Raw genomic sequence first — 16,854 nt, 5'->3', positions numbered from 1 at the left:
TCTAGACTTTGCCGAAACCACTGCTACTTTACGAAGAAGATGGTTTTTGATGAGGGCTGATTACCTATGTCTCTCATAACTGCGTCCTGCTTTTGGGCCAGTTCCTCAGATTTGAGGACTGCGTGATTTTACGTGCCCGAATGACGATGCCCGTCTCCACTGGGCACGTTAAAGCTGAAGTTCATTTCATCTAACACAACTTATAATTGTGTGCATGCGCGGCATGCAAGTGCGCGGCATGCAAGCGCGCGGCTTCGAGCCAAGAAGTGTAGACTGCTGTGTTAGCATTCTATCGTCAGGTCTATATCGGTTGTTGTGTGCAATGTCGAGGTGTATACAGATCTTTCTACTTCACTCTACTTCACTAACCAAGTCCAGGGAAGACACCACGGAGGGCGTCAAGAACCACCACAAGAAACGTGAGACCGAAATACAACCCCAGGGATATCCATGTCATGTGTACTGTGAAAACTGAAGCCGTGATGCTGCAGCCCGGAGACCCCGCCATGCGCTACACTTGCACGAACTCCTCCTCTGGGCTCAAGAGGTCTTCGTCCCTCTCCGGACGCTCGCCTGTCTCGCTGCCCAGGTTCTCGTCGTCCTCCTCCTCCTGCTCACCCGGCAGCCCCCTGTCAGCGCGTACGAGTCCATTCGCGTCGACACGCTCTCCGAAATCCCACTCAAAACCCTCCTCCTCACCCTCGGCACCCACCACCTCCCCCTCCCCGCCAGCGCACAGACCCCCCTCCAGCAGCGCCTTCTCGCGCTCCAGCACGCACACACGGGCATACAGCTCCTCCGCGTCGTCGCGCAAGACCGCGGTCTCGCGCTCGTGGCGTGCACGCAGGGCATCGGTGTCGGCGCTGAGCCTGCGGTAGTCGGTGTGCAGGATGTCGTGCATGCGGCGCAGGCCCTCGGCCTGGTCGCGGAGCGCGGTGGTCTCGATGATCAGGCCATCTTTCGCGGCCTCCAGCGCATCGTTCGCAGCCGCGAGTTCTCCGTTCGCAGCAGCGAGGTCCCCCTTCTCGGACTCTAGGTCTGCGATCCGGGCGCCCTGCTCAGCGGCCTGTGTCGCGTGCGTGCGCTGCGCCGTGTACAGCTCGAGCTGCGACGCCAGGGCGTCGCACTCCAGCGTGCGGACGGCGGTGCGCAGTGCGGTGTGTGCGGATTCTTGGGTATGGATTTGGTGGGACAGGGAGGCGTTGGTTGTCTTCAGCTCCTCGTTGGCGGTCTTCAGCTCCTCGTTGGCGGTCTGCAGGTCTGCATTGGCGGTCCTGAGCTCCTCACGCGCAGCCCCGAGGCCCTCATGCACCGCCTCCAGCTCCTCGTACGCGGCCACCAGCTGCCCACACGCGTCCTCCCACCGCCCGTTAACCCCCTTCAGCTCCCCAACCGCCCTCTTTAGCCCCTCGCCCGCGGCCCGCAGCACCGCGCTCCCGCGCTCTGCTTCCTCGAGACGCGCCCGCAGGGTTTCGTTGTCGAGTAGTAGCTCGGTATTCGACGCACCCAGTCCCTTGCCACGGCGCTCGAGCTCGGCGATACGGTGCTCGAGGCGCGCTTCACGCGCTTCACGCAGCGAGGAGGTGGAGGTAGAAATGGACGTCGAGGTGGTGGTGGTGGGTCGCACTGCAGCGGGACTAGGTGTCGGGGCGGAGTGGTTCGTCCAGAGAGTTGCGGTGGCGAGGAAGAGGAGGAGGAGGGCGAGGTAGGTTATTATGGGGGAAAGGGGGGCGGGGCAGGGTGTTGTGGGTGGGGTGGACGTAGACATGGTGGGTGGATACGAGTGGGTATGCGTGGGTGGTGATGGGTGCTTGTGAGCTTATTTCTTCTCGTGCCGTCTTGCGAGGGAAGTGCGTTGGAGTCTTGAGATGTAGGAACTTGAGTGAAAGGATGCAGGACTGAGACCGTGTGGAGACGGCGAGAAAAACAGAATCAGAGACGCTTATAACTCGATATATGCAGGGAGGGTCCAATATCTCAATACTTAGTACCTGAATACCCCTCCACCAACAGGAACCAGCAGCGCTCGCTGCATCTCGCAAACAGCGGTTCCGATTTTTCTTCTTCCTTTCTTTCTACCTCCGTACCAGGGATCCTCCGCGGACCCTGCATGGACAACCGCTCTACTCGTCGAGCTGGACATAGTTGGCAGGGAACAGGCCAGACGCGCCGTTGTAGTTGCCGAGCCACCAGTCCTCGTCGGGGAATTCCTGCTAGAGTTAGAAATAGTTATAATGTACACGCAACAACTTACGACGCCTGTGATGGTTGCGCCCTCGGGGAAGCTGAGCTCGTTGTCTTCGGCGGCTTCGTAGTCGTAGACGGCGGTCGCGGTGGGGCCTGCAGCGGCGGGAGCGGCGGCGGGAGCGGCGGGAGCGGGCTCAGGGTCCTGGGGCGCAGAGGGGTGCGAGGGCAGGGGAGGGGGTGCGGCAGCGTCGTCGTCGCCCTCGACGAGCTCAACGTAGTTGGCGGGGAACAGGCCGCGCTCGCCCTGGGCGTTGGTGCCCATCCACCAATCGTCGTCGACCATGTCGATGTCGGTCACGTGGTCGCCCTCGCGGAGCTCGACCTCGTTGTCTTCGGCGCGCTCGTAGTCGTAGACGATGACGGCGCGCTTGCCAGAGCCGCCAGCTCCAGCACCAGCGCCCGTGTCGTCGTCGTCGTCGTGAGCGAGAGCAGCGCCAGCGGCAGCGCCGACCACTGCTGCAGCGCCGAAAGTGCCGGCTGCAACAGCGACGCCAGCACTGCGCGCAGGGTCCTTTGCCTCGACTCGGGGCTCGGGCGAGAGGTCGCGGGCCTGCGAGGCGGCCTGTGCAAGCGAGCGGTTGGGCATCGCAGGAGGCTGCTCCTCGGCCGGCGAGAGCTCGGGCTCCCTTCCGCGTGCTACAGGCATAGCAATGCGTACGGGAGAGCCTGAAGGCTCGGGAGACGGGCTGCGTGGCTGACGAGGCGGCGACGGGAGGCGCTGGGTTTGCGTTGCCGGCACGTCGTCGTCATCAGACTCGGGTTCCTTGGGACGGCTGGGCAGACCGGGCATGGGGACACCGCGACCAGCGTTCGGCTTGCTCGAGTTGTCCAGGGCGGGAGCTCCCATAGGCGCGCCGCCAGCAAAACGGTCCTTGAGCGAGCCAACACCAGCGGGCGGCGAAGAGGGCTCCTCCTGTTCTGGGGCATCGCCGGTCCGCTGTTCGCTGAGGTTGCTGGCCGACTGGCCGGTGCGGGTGGTCTGGACAGCCGCCCAGGACTTGCCCGTGTAGCCGCTCTTCCAGCCGCCGCCGCCGCTCTGCTGGGCCTCGATGGGCGCAGCGGGTGCGTTGACCGACTCGCCACGGGCGGCCTTCTTCTCTGCCCATATCTGAGCCGGGGTCTTGCCCCCCTCGTCTGCAAAGGTCTTGCTCGCAGTGCCAACTGGCGCGGAGGTGGCCGGCTTCGGGGCGGTGAAGCCGCCGGGAGCAGGGGCCTTGGTGCCGGTGAAGGCGCTCGCGCCTGCGAACTTGTTGGCGACCTTGGGCTTGGGCAGGCTGGTGAGACGCTCGGGCTGGTTGCCGAAGGCGGCGGAGCGCTCGGCCAGCGACTTGGGCCGCTCCTCTTCGTCGTCGTTGGATGCGCCGGTTGCTGCTGGCGAGCCCGACGGCGCACCGGCGGCCTTTGCACGGATAGCGGCAATGTCGACCTTTCCGATTGGCTCGTATGCGCCCTTGACCACGGTGGGCCGGTCGTCCTTCTGCTCCTTCGCCTGGGCCCTGATGGCGGCGATGTCGACCTTGCCAATGGGCTGATAGGCGCCCCTGACGACTTCTGGGCGGTCGTTCTGCGAGCGGGTGGTGTCGTCCCTGCCCTTGGACAGCTCGGCCATGTTGACCTTTGTAGGCTTGTAGGCGGTGCCGACCTTCTCGAGCTGCGAGCGCGTGACCTCTGGCGCATCGGCGCCCCAGCCATCAGCGTCCTCGTCGCCCCGCGGCGCAGGGGCTCGTGCGCGGCCGAGCGGGTTGAAGGCGGAGGCTCCGCCCCCGACGTTTGTAGGGGTGAAGACGGGCTTCTTCGCGGCGACAGGCGGCGGCCCGCTCGACGAGGGGATGTTGGCGCCGCCGGAGTACTTGGCGCCGGAGGCATCCGACACCTTCTGGATGATGCGCTCGGGGGTGAGGTCTGCGTCGGAGCGGGCGGTGACCTGGACGTGGTAGCCCTGCGGGGGTTAGCGCGACCATGAGACGGTGACGACGGCACGTACGTGGAGCAGCTTGGAGACAACGCCGAGGTGGCTGCCAAAGTAGCCCTTGGTGCGCTCGGGCACGCCTTCGCCGCACTGGTCTTGGTCAGCAGAGGCGCGCAGAGAGCATGGACCATTCGTACCCAGGCAATCAGCACGTTCTTAGGCAGCGACGAGTTGGGGTCCTTGACCTTGACAAAGGCGAACTGGATGCGGCCGTCGGAGAACTCGTCGATCAGGTCGAGCAGCTCTCCCTCTGCGCAGGTCAGCAGGCGGGCCGGAACTCAATTGGGCGCAATGGGCGGCGTACCTCCGGTGCTCTGGACCTTCAGCACGCTCTCCTTGCCGCCGTCGTGCTGGAAGGCGCTGACGAGCGGGGCGGTGACGGCGAAGACGGCCCATTGCCCGTAGGTGGGCGACTGGGCCTGCGAGCCCGACGGCGGCGGGGTGTTGACGACGTTCTGGTAGCTGCGGGTGATGTTGGGCCCGTTGGTCGACGTGTTGAGCGAGGCCATGGCGATGGCGGCGGCGGCGGCGGGCGGCGGGGTGGGCGGAGCGGCGGGTGAGAGGAGCGAGGAGCGAATGGGCGGGTGAGGCAGAGAGCAGCGTGGGAGGCTCTCTGTGTGCGCGGTGGGTGTGACGAGCGCGGTGTGGGCTGCTCGTATAGGAAGCGTATGGCGGGCGGGCGGTCCTCTGTACGCGCACTGGGCGACGTAGGTACAGCGCCCGCCGCCAAGCCTTCGTCATGGGCCCAGCGCGGCTGACGTGCCGGCCCCAGCGTGTCCCAGCGTGTCCCAGCTTGTCAGGCCGCCGCTGGGCTGCGCGCCTCACTGCGCCCTGATAGGCCGAGCGCCGCGAGCCTCGTCTGCACGCTGCTCGCCGGCCACCAGCTCGCCGCCGCTCCCTCCTCACCCTCGCCCAGCACGCGCTGCCGTCTCTGTCCGCCTCCGTCGCCATAAGCACGCCGTCCGCTACCCGCTGCCCGTTGCCGCCGCCCCGTGCCCGTCTGCACCGCGACCCCGGTCGTCGCCCGCCACCACACCACCACATGTGTGCAGCCTGCCGCGCATCGTCGGTGGAGCTCCTGTGAGCTTCGCCACTGTCGCTGCCACTGCTGCTGCCATGTTCGAGCGCGAGTCGAGCGCCGCGTCCTCGGTCGACTTCTACGACGCCGACGCCCTGGCCGCCGCCCGCATGCACCGCCATGCCTCGCCCGCAAAGCGCAGCCTGGACACGGCCGTCACTGCTGCCGACAAGAAGCGCCGTCTGGACGCGGGCCCGCCTGCGGACAAGAAGCGCAGGCTGGACTCGGTCTCGACGGCCGTCCCCGCGCCTGTCACTCCCCAGCTGCGGCCCAGCGCCGGCCTGCCACCCGCTGTGTGGCAGCACGTCTTTTCCTTTTGTTCTCTTGCAGACCTCGGTCGGTTGATCCAAGTCAATCGACCTTTTCATTCTTATCTCACAGACGTGTCTAACGTCCCCCTGTCCAAACCAGAGCATGGTTGTCTGCCTCTCCTAAAGTCTGAAGCGCTGTGGGCCTCTGCCCGCAATGCCTACCACTCCAGTGCCCCCAAGCCCCTCCCGGGCCGTACCGAGCTGCAAATGTGGCAGCTTGTATGGTCCAGGGCCTGTCAGTTTTGTAGCAAGCTCGGCGCGAGCCCTTCCAGTGACAAGATGTGGCAGCAGGGCCCAGGCGACACCATGGTCCGCACCGTGTGGCCCTTCGCCATCCGAGCCTGCGGCCCTTGTCTGATGCAGCAATGCCAGACAGTGAGTTGTAGGCGCACCCTTCCCCCCAGCTGCTGACTTTTGCAGGACGCGAGCCTGCTCTTCTCCTCCGCCTCCGCACTCCGCCCCGCACTTCCCTTCGCTCTCATCACGAGCGACCACCACTACATTCCCGCCCACGCTCTGCAGACCGCCGCCACCCCTGCGAGCGTCGAGATTGCTAAATACTACTACCGACAGCACGTCGACGACATCTCCCAGGAGCTCAAGGACGCTCTCGCTCTCGGACCCGCTGCCGCTGAAGAGTGGTACAAGGGCCTTGAAGCACGAGGCAAGCAGCGCCTCAAGGCAGCCGAGGCCTGGGAGCGCTGGGCCGTCAAGTACAAACACGCAAAGCGTGCGCCCTCGCCACCCGCCGCACCCAAGCCCTCTAGATCCCCAAAGCGCCACACTGCCTCCCCCGTGCTCCATGCGCCAGTCCCAGCGAGTAAGTCCTCTTCAAGTGTTTCGATTGCTGCCATGCATGGCGGCCGTGTCAGACGTTTCACAAGTACCCCTCCGCTGCCCAACCTAACAGCTGCAGCGCCGCACCACTACGCACACAGGCCTCCCACCATCCCGCCAAATGTCTTCACTCCCCAGCCCGTCCACTCCGGTAGCGCCCAGCCAAACCAGCAGCGGAACCTCCATGATGCCAACGAGGCCAAAGCCACCCGGAAAACGGACATTGAGCGCCGGTGCCAGCAGATGCACCCTCCCATTGCTCCAAGCATATTGCGCCACATGGACGCCTTCAAGGCAGCCATCCAGATCTCCCAGCCAATGACTGACTACGCCTGGAGCGTCTTGCAGCCTCGCCTAATTGCCAACTTGCCTGCTGCCCAACAAGCCGAAGCCGACCACGTGTCTCGCGCAGCCCTGCTTCCGACAAAGCAAACTGACCGCCGTCACCAGGATGCCAATTCCAAGGAAGCAAAAGAGGCCATGGACCGGGAATGGGAGGAGTCCCAGCGGCCCATTCGTGACAGACTCAGCGCCATTGCGGACGACTTCATCAACCGGGAGTGGGACCATGGCAAAGCTCTCACCCACGAGAACAGCCCAAAGTTTGCTGCGGACCTCCTCATGCACGTAAGGCGCGCTTACTATGAAGGCGTGAATGCTGCGGAGCCCTCTGATAGACCCCCGCTGGTGCTGGAGAACATGAAGTGGCTATATGACAACAAGCTCAAGCCGCTAACAGAACAGTACCGCCGCGAGATCTTCTTCTGCCACGGCAGCGACTGCGATCAAGCCACCCGGCCTTTTGGGTTTGAGGGTGTTGTCCAGCACTACGGAGCAAAACACACCACTGCATTCAGCAGCGGCAATATCGTCGTTGCCTGGCGGGAGGCCGAGTGGCCTGAGGAGACCCCCGCGCGACTACGTCTCCATCCAAGACCGCACGCACCACTTCTCGCCGCCCCGCTTCTACGACGACCACCGCAACCCCCAGCCGCCTCTCTACTACCCCGAGCCCGAGTACGAGTTCGTCCGCGTCCGAAGCGACCGCCCGCGCCCGTACCACCCCGAGTACCGCCCCGCGCCGGACTACCGCCCCGCCCCCGTCCGCTACGAACCGTATCCCGAGCCCTACGCGTACGAGCGCGCGGGCCCGCGGTACGGGGGCCGTGGCGGCGGCGACGAGTACGTGTACTACGACGAGCGGCGCGAGGGCCGCAGACCCGTCCGCGAGGACACGGAGGCGCTGGAGCCGCAGGTCGGCGTCAAGGTCGAGGTCGCCACGCCGGCGCCGGGGGTGGCCGAGTAGTTGGTACAGTAGTTTGTACACCGTAGTTGGTACACAGCAGTTCGTGCAGTAGCTTGTACGCAGTAGTCCGTACAGCAGTTCCGAGTGGAGAGTAGTATTTAATGTGTCCCCTTGGTTCGTAGTGTTGCAGTACTCCAGCGTCGGATTCGATGTGTTGTGCAGATATACATACACACACATATATATACATACACACACACATACACATGCATGCACACACATATATGCGTTCATCTGCATCCCCACACCGTCGCTCGCGGCCGTTGCGCAGTCTAGTTGTTAAATTACGCGACAATGAACTGTCGTCCCTACATTGGCCGCGTGTCTGGGAGGTCGGCCGCAGATAACGTGGCTCCGACGATTCTGAAGTCTCCGAAGCCGAAGCCTCCGAATCCGAACCTGGAAATGTCAGCGCGGTGGGGGTAGGGTCGGGGTTGGGGATCTGGGCTCTCTCTCTCCCTCTCTCTCAATAGGACGGCGGGGGGGGGGGGTTGAAGATCACTGGGCTTGGTGCTGGACTTGTAGTGTAGCTGTAGTTGTGATGGATGCGTGGAGCTGGGGTTTAGCAATAACGGTAAGTGGTACATATATTGTCATGTATTGTAGGCGAAGAAGTGTTTTATAGCGTCTTGTGTGCTTTCTCTGCTTTGCTGTCGTTGTAGTAGGATACTTCACAGGTAGGCTTGCATCTCCGTCCACCGTTATCCTGCCTACACCGCGAGACACACATGCACTATCCCGCGCACTCTGCCGCACTCCAACCACCACCTTCAGCACGCCCTGCAAACACCGCGGAACCACAGCGCGCTTACCACGCATCAGTAACAAGTGTCATCCACAGTCTATCTCGCAAGCGCACACCCCCCTTCTGTAAGCATCCCCGAGCACATAACTAAGCGCTTACCAATCCCCGCTCCCGCGCCTGCTAAGCAGCACCCAATCCGGGCACGCAGCGCGCACGAGCCTCGGCCCCGGCTGCGGCTGCGGCCCGGATCACACCTGCGTGCAGGAGGATTGCACCACTGCTGGGGTGGGTGAGATAAGCACGCAGATTTTCCAGCGCGTTCTGTGGGCGGGGCTTGGGTTCGCCTCGTCGCGTCATGGGCTTTGGGTTTGTGCTTATATGAGAGGGTTTGTCGGGTTTTTGGGTGCATCGTACTGCTCTGGACTGACGCTGAGGTTCGTGAGCGGGCTTGCTTGTGAGGGCAGTTACGGATTGGCGACGCTCGCGGTCGACGCTAAGAGGCACTCGGGACTACACGTGTTGTATAGAACTACACATATCGTGTTGTTGTAAGAGAAGGACTAGAGGGCTTTCCCGCGCCGCCACAGACACCACCATGGTCAAACGGACACCCAGCCAGGCGTCGGAGGAGTCGGTGCGCGAGGTGCAGCGCGAGGACGACGGGTCGCTGCTGTCAGCGCCAGACGAGCTGGAGGAGAAGTGGAAGAGCGGGATTCGATTCAAGGTCGACCTGCGGCTGTGCAGCATCGCCGGCGTGCTCGCGAGTCTCAACCTGCTCGACAGCGGCGTCATCTCGTCGGCGTCGGTGACCTCGATGCTGTCCGACCTCGAGCTGGACGTGGGGAACCGCTACTCCGTGTCCATCTTCATCTTCACCATTGCCAGCATCGCGTTCCAGCTGCCCTCGACCATCGCGGTGCGCACGTTCGGCCCGCGCATTTGGTTCTCGTTCATCACGGTGTGCTTTGGGATTATCACGCTGTGCACCGCGTTCGTCACCTCCTGGCGCCAGATGATCGCCCTGCGCATCCTGCTCGGCATCGCCATGTCGGGCGTCTACCCTGGGCTTACCTACTTGCTTAGCATCTGGTATACGCGCAAGGAGCAGCAGCTGCGCTTTGCCCTCATGCAGAGCGGCGAAGTATCCATCCTCGCCGCGGGCAGCATCGTCAACTACGGCCTCAACCGCCTCGACGGCGCCCACGGCCTCAAGGGCTGGCAGTGGATGTTCGTCGTCCAGGGCGCCATCACCGCCTTCCTCGGCGTCCTGACGTACTGGTGGATGCCCGACTTCCCCGAGCGCGCACACACGTCGTTCCACTTCCTGAGCGAGTCGGAGGCGCGCGTGGCCAGCGCCCGCATCGCGCTCGACCGCGGCGACCACGAGCCGACCCCCTTCACCTGGCGCGCGGTGCTCTCCCACGCCGCAGACCCCAAGATCTACGCCTTCTGCACGCTCTACTTCCTCCAGAACCTCGTCTCCACCAGCATGAGCTACTTCCTGCCCATCATCCTGCAGGGCGGCATGGGCTTCAGCACGGGCGACTCGATCCTGCTCTCCGCGCCGCCCTACTTCTACGCCGTCATCCCCGCGCTGCTATCGTCCTACGTCGGCGACCGCTTCCGCCTGCGCGGGCCCGTCATCGTGTTCAACTGCGCCACGCTGGTCGTCGGCTTCGCGCTGCTGGGCTTCAGCCCGCACGTCGGCGCGCGCCTGGCGGGCACGTATCTCGCGACCGGCGCGTACGTGGCCAACTGGGCCGCCATGGCGACGTACCAGGCCAACAACGTCGTCGGCCAGTGGAAGCGGGTGTTCACGGCCGCGGCGGTGACGGCGTGCAACGGCGCGGGCGGGATCGCGGGGAGTTTCATCGTCCGCCGCCAGGAGAGTCCGCGGTACTTGACCGCCGTGTGGGTGTCGATTGGGAGCCATGTGTTGATTGTCGCGGTCGTGGGGCTGTTCAGCGTGTATTTCTACATCGCGAACGGGCGCCAGAGGAGGGGGAAAGTGGTGTTGGAGGGCACGCCCGGGTTTCGGTTTACGTATTAGAGGGGGCGGTATGTATATCTATTCGCATCTCAAAAGCTCAGGTTCGTTATATTCATTGAGTTCACGACTCTACGTCCGGATATGCTTGCTACTGGTGCGCCGAACGTTCGCCAGTGTCGGTGATTGGCGACGACGTTAACACGAGCAGCATTGCCAAAGCTCAATATAGCCACACCAGCTACAAATTGAAGCCCGCGATGTTCCCGATGAAATGGTGGCTACGATCTCATGTCGTGGTTCATGATCCACAAGCAAATCCTAGGCAAGATTCACGCATGCTTCAACAGAAGAAGCCGTGCAGGACGAACAATGCCTCAACGCTGCTTCCCACAAGGTTCCACCATGCGGTAGCTATAGGTTCAAGGCGCCCAACTACTGTGCGGCATCGCATACCTTTTCAGGCCAGAACGTGTGCAGAGGTACCGCCGAGAATCCCGGTGGTGGCATTTATTGGATTCGTGTTGCATGCGATGGGTAAAGATGGCGAGCTGTGTCCGGCACAGCCACATATGCATGTGTAGGAACTGCACTAGTGGGAGGTTTAGTCCAAGCCACTTCGCCATGCTGATCTTTGCACGTCTACGCTACACTCTCGAGTGAGATACAAACAGCGGACGATCACGGGCTCTTGCTCGTACGCAAAACGGCATAGCTACTACAGTGCTCTATTTGTTTTTTGCAGGAGATTGCCACGGGCTAGAACGAATCTCAATCTCCGACCCCAAGAACAAGAGGCGGCAGAGCAGAGCATGCGGGAAGTCAGGACAAGGTTCATGCGTTCATGGACGATATAGCTCTCACCGGGTGCTGCTCTCCTTGGCAACAGCGCCGACAATGGCACTGAGAGATTTCCCCCACTGGACAATATGCAGTACGCCATGTTACTCTAGGTTCTCGACCTGAAGTCTAACCACTGAAACGGATAGCAGCCTGGACGCCGTGTTATTGTTAAATTGGCCAAGAGCTTCGGGGCATACATACTGCAGGGCAGCCGCTTGGCGCCTCATTCGACGCGGCTACAATTGAGGAAGCTCGCGACTACAGAGACGCGGAGGGCGAATCGTGGTTCACGCATTATAAGCGCTAGCCGATAGACTAGTACTTTAAGCAGGCGAGCAACGGGCCTATTGTAGATATGTGTATGACACGCTCGAATAGGATATTGCCAAGTTAGGCACCTGCTTGGCAAGATTCCGAGGGAACGTTACTTCCTCGTATGGCTATGGGAGATGCATGGCCGGTGAAAAATGGCCGGTGTTAGCTCTCAGCGTACTCGGTGGCTTCGAGACATAGGTGTGTATACATTTATCTATGTGGGTTGTATAAAGCAGACGTCAAACCTTCGTGTCTGGAGAAGTATCTCGAACACCACATCCCCTCGACATCACCAAGCAGCCTTCAATCCGTTCTCAGTATGAAGACCGCCTTTGTCACTGTCCTGGCTACGTGGCTCGCCGCTTCTGCTGGCGTAAGTGCTGCACCAGCTCTTCCCTCGCCGGACACCTCTCCCAATCCTCTCAACAAACGAGGCCTTTGGTTCCGCGACGAATGCCATGCAACCATAGGAGGTACTGTAGTCGGAGGCAGCACGCTCTGGATGTTGCGGAACACCTGGAACAACAACTACGGCGGCGACTTTGGCGGCAACCTCGGCGTGAGTATCCCTTGATCAACACAGAAACCCCGCTCCTAACACGCAATCCCAGGTCTACGAAATCAAGGGCGTCTGCTGCTGGGGCCAGTGCTTGTGGGTGGCGTCCGAGGGCCAGGGCAGGAGCTGGTCTGGCGATGCCTGGGGCAATGCGCACCACAGGCTTACGGGCATCACGGGTGGCAGCCAGCGTGGTCTCTGTGGAGCCAGACTCAACAATGATGCCTATCTTGTCATGATGTCTGCTCAGCACAACCAGGTATCACACCAGGGTAGAAAAATTGGCGAGATCTTCGGGGACACCTGCCGTGGTAACCCGCCGTGGTAGGCAACGAATGGCGGCGACAAGGGTCCGTAAATGTTGGGATTGGTTGGATGGATATGAACAGGTCATCACAAGAATTATTATTCGTGTAGATAGCCTGTGTAGCTCAGCATAAGTCAGTCTGAATCTACGAATGCTATCAGCCAAATCGCTTTCTCACTTGTTATCGGAGAATATAAGAAACACCCGAACAATCGAGGGGGGTCCAAAAGATGGGATGCTGTGATTCATGAGAGGGGGGTTCAAAGAAAGGTAGAGGGTTGCGTGTTGGAGTCTTTCGGCCTGCAGCAGACGTTTGTAGTACGTCGAAGGAGATATCCCGACATCAATCAGCCGGATAGTACGCTTTGTAAACTTAAATCGCCCCCTCGATGTCCCGAACCAACCCAAAGAAAAGCGTCAACCCAATAGCAACAAGTGCGACCCACGAGTTCAGCCATCGGTCTCCCTTTTTGCTGTCTTTCAAAGCTTGCAGGAGTGCTCTTGTTGGAGGCGTAGCTGCTTCGGCAGTCTCTGCCAAAATGCCCAAACGGTCGTGCCAGAAGGTACATCGTTTCCAGCGCCTTGATGCATGTCCCGGTCGGAAATGACTACAAGCCTGCAATCCGTTGTCCCACTGTGGCTCGCTGCCTAGCCATCGTTTTGTTCTGCGATCGTTGTCTGGAAAAGGGTGAGTCAGTGTGTCCAAGGTCTCACCATCCAGTCAATGGTCCTGGACATGTGAACATATCGTTTCTTACTTATCCTTTGAGGCTTCCTTTCTGGATATACTGGCTAAAGACTCGCAGAATGCCTTTCTGGACTTCGTATGAAAGAAGGGTTGGCGCTTTGAACAACAGTTAGAATGCAATAACGTTGATCATAAGTTCGACGCAGAAGGTGGGAGCGGTGGATCTGAATACGCAATTGCCCTCTGTTTCCTCTCTTTCGGGTATACTTGAAAATACGTGGCTTACTCGAAAGCCCTCTTGCTTCCTATGAAACTATGGTAACTGCGTCCAGCAAGAGCAAAACTTTGAAGATGCACCTATCAATGGAGTTATTCAACGAATCTCTCACAGCGGCAGGTTGCCTGATATTTCATCCTTTAGGCATTTCTGCAGTGTTAGTGGCCGATCATACTTTGAGCGATTGGCTGCTGCTGGTATCAGTCATTTGACAGGAAGTAGGAATTCTGCAGGCGCACTGGACACTAACCCTAAAGATAGGGAGTTTGCCAGCTTAGTAGGTTTACTCGTCGACATGGAACTTAGTTTATCCATCAACATAGAACGAAGTAACTTAATTCATCATCTAGAGCAGCTATACCTCCCCAGAATAGAATATCAAATCACCCACGACAAACACCCTCACGCATCCCGCCCAACACTCCCACACGAGTCTCAACAACTGTCATCACTCCAATAAGTTATAACCACCCCAACACCGCTAAACTCCACTCACTCCCAGCACAAATCTGCCTTGCCTAGCGCTTCTCCCACGCCACATCCCACGCCCGCACCACCAGGAAATTCGCCGAACATCTCCCACAAAAGGCTTGCTCCACTGTAAGTACACCCTACTCCCGGCCCTCGCCAGTGCGCTCCGCACAGACGTACACCGAGATTGCACTCGTACCGAGTCGCGCCAGATCCGGCGGGTGATGCTCGATCGGCCGTGCTTGATCGGCACGAGGTATGGCACACGTAAGTACTTGTGTACATATTGTACAAGTGTGACGGCATGAAATGGCGAATGAGCTATCGGGGGGTACTTTGCGTTGAGAAATGGCTTGCTGAATTTGCTCAACGACAAATCAGTGGTTTGGCTCGCCCTCCATCACGCAGGGCTAGGCAGCATGCATGCGGTGATTGGCCGTTAGATTTGAATTACAGTCCACGGAGACAAACGACGGTTAGCGTAGAAGATGCGAAGAATCCACGGAGTACAGTCCGGGATCGTGCATAGCGAAATAAGGTTCAGTACAGCACTGTGCATCCGCGCCCGGACATCCAGCACCTCTGCATTATCGCGGGGGAGCCGCGCGGACAAATGAGAAGGGTAGGTTAGGCGGAAATTAAACATGATAGATTTAGTACGTTACTGTTGGCGGATGGCGCACATTATGCGCCGCCAGCTGTCTAGCCCACATCAGACGGCGACCACCGCTCTGCGCTGTCATGGCGATCATGCGGTTGCTTGATGTCGCTTGCGGGGATGTGATGACGGCAAAATGCTGCACTGAAGATTGGTGACCGTGTACATGAAGCGAGTGACTCCGATATGTTGACATGGATTGGGTATCTATACGTAAAACGGTGATGACCGTCGCTCGAGACATGATGCTGACGCTGAACGCTGAATAAACACAAATGGCGAACTATGATGGTTGCTGGCTGTAGCGAGCTGTTATGCACGAGAGTTAGTCGCAGTTCACCACCAGGGGAACCTTATGACCGTAGTGCGCCCTTCATCAACAATGACAAACGATGTCTGCTCTTGGGCTTACCTGGAGTTTCCTCCTTTGTGTTCCACGGCAGCACATCGCTCTTGCGCATTTGCCCGCCCAGACCAAGCCGGTCGCGGGAAGATTGGTGCCAGTGCTCCGATAGTTCAGAAGGCGCAATCGAGGATGGCGTGAAAGACGGCGCAATCGACTGCGCATCGTCATCCCGGATCGTCTCCAGAGACTCGGTGCTGGCGATAGAGTTCTCGTATAGAGTTGGAAGGCTGGAGCTCTTGGCCCGTGACCGAATGGATGATGGCGCCACAGGCGGCGGAGCTGTTGGCTGGAAAAAACTGACCGGCTTGGGTGTCGGAGATGCCATTGGCCGGCTGAAGTTTTGGACTGGCCGCGAGGGGGAGTAGTGAGGGACAGGCGGGTTGTCGTAAACAGGCGATGGGGTGTAGGGTGCTGGTGGTTCGGCGTGGTGGATATCTGGAACACTATAGGAGCCTGATGGCGATGCCATGGGAGAGTCTGTCTTCTGCGATGAGGTGCCAGACGGTAGCTCGAAGAGAAAATCGTGAGACTCGGGCACATCCGACTCGGAACCAGCCTCAGAGGGTGTCTGCACGGCTGGCGCGCTTCCACCCCAGAAATTCTGCTGCTGGGGACGGTCGTTCATCTTCTTGAAGATTACATCGGCTTCGGCACGTACAATGGTATCGACTGATGCTGTTGATGATGCGGGCGATATCGATCTTACGCTCTCGAGATCTTGCACTGTTGGATACTGGTCCCTGGACAGAGGCTTGTCTTCGGCGTCGTCCGAATGGGCTACTGGCAGGGCACCAGATGCCATTGGCTCCTCAGGGTGATAGTGAGATGGCTCAGCCAGCGAACTATCAGATGGCGAGGAGGGAATATAGTGTCCGTTGTGATAGATGTCGGCGTTGATCCCGTGTGAGACGGATCTGATCGAGTTGGGCGGGCCCCGGGACTCGTTTGACATGACAGAGAATTCTGAATCGTTCCAAGGTAGTGCAGCGAGATTCGAGCCTTTTGTTCCAAACGAGGATCCTGATGACCGTTTGGTGTCCTTGCTTGACCTGGTGGCGGAAGCAGCTGTGGACTGGCGCTTTTTTACTGTTTCCGGAACACCATCCCATTTGGAATTGACTTTGGGAACGGTTTCCGGCAACTTCTTGCTTGCAAACGTGGCACCACTCTTGACGGAAGAATTCGAGGGCGATATCGAACCCCGTCCATTGCCTTGCTTGCGCTGCTGTTCGGCAAACTGCTCGAAAGCCGCCTGAGAAGGTTCTTTCAGAGACAAGAAGCCAAACACCGAGTTGCTCTTTTTCTTCTTCTTTGGCGCCTTGGAGTCATTGGAACTCGAGTGGCTGGACGGTGTGGACGCCAGACTGGATGTGGTACTTGCAGCAGTCTCGAAAGACGGCCGGCAGGGTGACGGAGGGAATTCTGAACTTGCAGCTGAGGCTTGTCTTTGCGTTGGCGGCCGTGTCGACTCCTGAGATGAAACCTGCGACGATAGCGAGATTTGATCTGGCGGCAGTGGGTTCCTATACTTGAGCTTTGGTATGCGTGGGCCAGCCGGCGGGGACTGCGTTGTTAAGTCTGAGGCCATGACTCGATGCAACAACGGCGACGATGATCTCGGTCGGGCAGTCGGTTAGGGTTTAGCAGCGAGGATCGGTGTGTCGCAGAGAAGCGAGTGATTGGCAGATAGTAGCAACAGCACATTGCGCGCAGCCGTAAAGCGGCCAGCTGAGAAGTCGCACGACACAGCAGAACAGCAACAGAAGCGAGGACAACGGGGTAGAAGAGAGTAAATACAATGCGGTGCACGTGGAAAGCGCAAATGACGGGCAGCGGGTCCCAAAAGCAAGAGC

General features: G+C 59.9%; 6 protein-coding genes across 6 annotated transcripts; 3 read left to right on the top strand and 3 right to left on the bottom strand.

Annotated features, from left to right (window-relative positions):
• Window positions 1–493: 493 nt before the first annotated feature.
• Window positions 494–1,945, bottom strand: C7974DRAFT_155834 (uncharacterized protein). Its single transcript, XM_046135868.1, has one exon. It carries the CDS (start codon window positions 1,766–1,768, stop codon window positions 512–514), a length of 1,257 nt encoding a protein of 418 aa, XP_045999404.1. The 5' UTR covers window positions 1,769–1,945; the 3' UTR covers window positions 494–511.
• On the bottom strand, window positions 1,946–4,959 carry C7974DRAFT_155833 (uncharacterized protein). The gene is made up of 5 exons (XM_046135867.1): window positions 4,521–4,959; window positions 4,354–4,466; window positions 4,232–4,306; window positions 2,255–4,186; window positions 1,946–2,210 (listed from the first exon to the last, which is right to left on the bottom strand). The coding sequence occupies exons 1-5, from the start codon at window positions 4,723–4,725 to the stop codon at window positions 2,124–2,126; spliced, it is 2,412 nt and encodes an 803-aa protein (XP_045999403.1). The 5' UTR covers window positions 4,726–4,959; the 3' UTR covers window positions 1,946–2,123.
• Window positions 4,960–6,022: 1,063 nt separating this feature from the next.
• On the top strand, window positions 6,023–7,381 carry C7974DRAFT_282765 (uncharacterized protein; the record flags this gene model as incomplete). Its single annotated transcript, XM_046137600.1, has 1 exon — window positions 6,023–7,381. A coding segment is annotated over one exon (1,359 nt), but the record flags the coding sequence as incomplete, so codon positions are not given.
• A 1,614-nt stretch (window positions 7,382–8,995) lies between these two features.
• On the top strand, window positions 8,996–10,898 carry C7974DRAFT_155800 (major facilitator superfamily domain-containing protein). The gene is made up of 2 exons (XM_046135866.1): window positions 8,996–10,637; window positions 10,692–10,898. Exon 1 carries the CDS (start codon window positions 9,089–9,091, stop codon window positions 10,541–10,543), a length of 1,455 nt encoding a protein of 484 aa, XP_045999401.1. The 5' UTR covers window positions 8,996–9,088; the 3' UTR covers window positions 10,544–10,637; window positions 10,692–10,898.
• Window positions 10,899–11,690: 792 nt separating this feature from the next.
• On the top strand, window positions 11,691–12,647 carry C7974DRAFT_155797 (uncharacterized protein). Its single transcript, XM_046135865.1, has 2 exons — window positions 11,691–12,197; window positions 12,250–12,647. Exons 1-2 carry the CDS (start codon window positions 11,958–11,960, stop codon window positions 12,520–12,522), a joined length of 513 nt encoding a protein of 170 aa, XP_045999400.1. The 5' UTR covers window positions 11,691–11,957; the 3' UTR covers window positions 12,523–12,647.
• Window positions 12,648–14,595: 1,948 nt separating this feature from the next.
• C7974DRAFT_155781 (uncharacterized protein) lies at window positions 14,596–16,694 on the bottom strand. Its single transcript, XM_046135864.1, has one exon. It carries the CDS (start codon window positions 16,587–16,589, stop codon window positions 14,949–14,951), a length of 1,641 nt encoding a protein of 546 aa, XP_045999399.1. The 5' UTR covers window positions 16,590–16,694; the 3' UTR covers window positions 14,596–14,948.
• Between the last annotated feature and the right edge of the window lie 160 nt (window positions 16,695–16,854).

The sequence above is a fragment of the Boeremia exigua genome (assembly GCF_020726555.1).
Source record: "Boeremia exigua strain MPI-SDFR-AT-0100 chromosome Unknown C7974scaffold_4, whole genome shotgun sequence".
Lineage (NCBI taxonomy): Eukaryota > Fungi > Ascomycota > Dothideomycetes > Pleosporales > Didymellaceae > Boeremia > Boeremia exigua.
The sequence above is the reverse complement of the archived record's forward strand: the minus strand, read 5'-3'. Positions and strand labels throughout refer to the sequence as shown.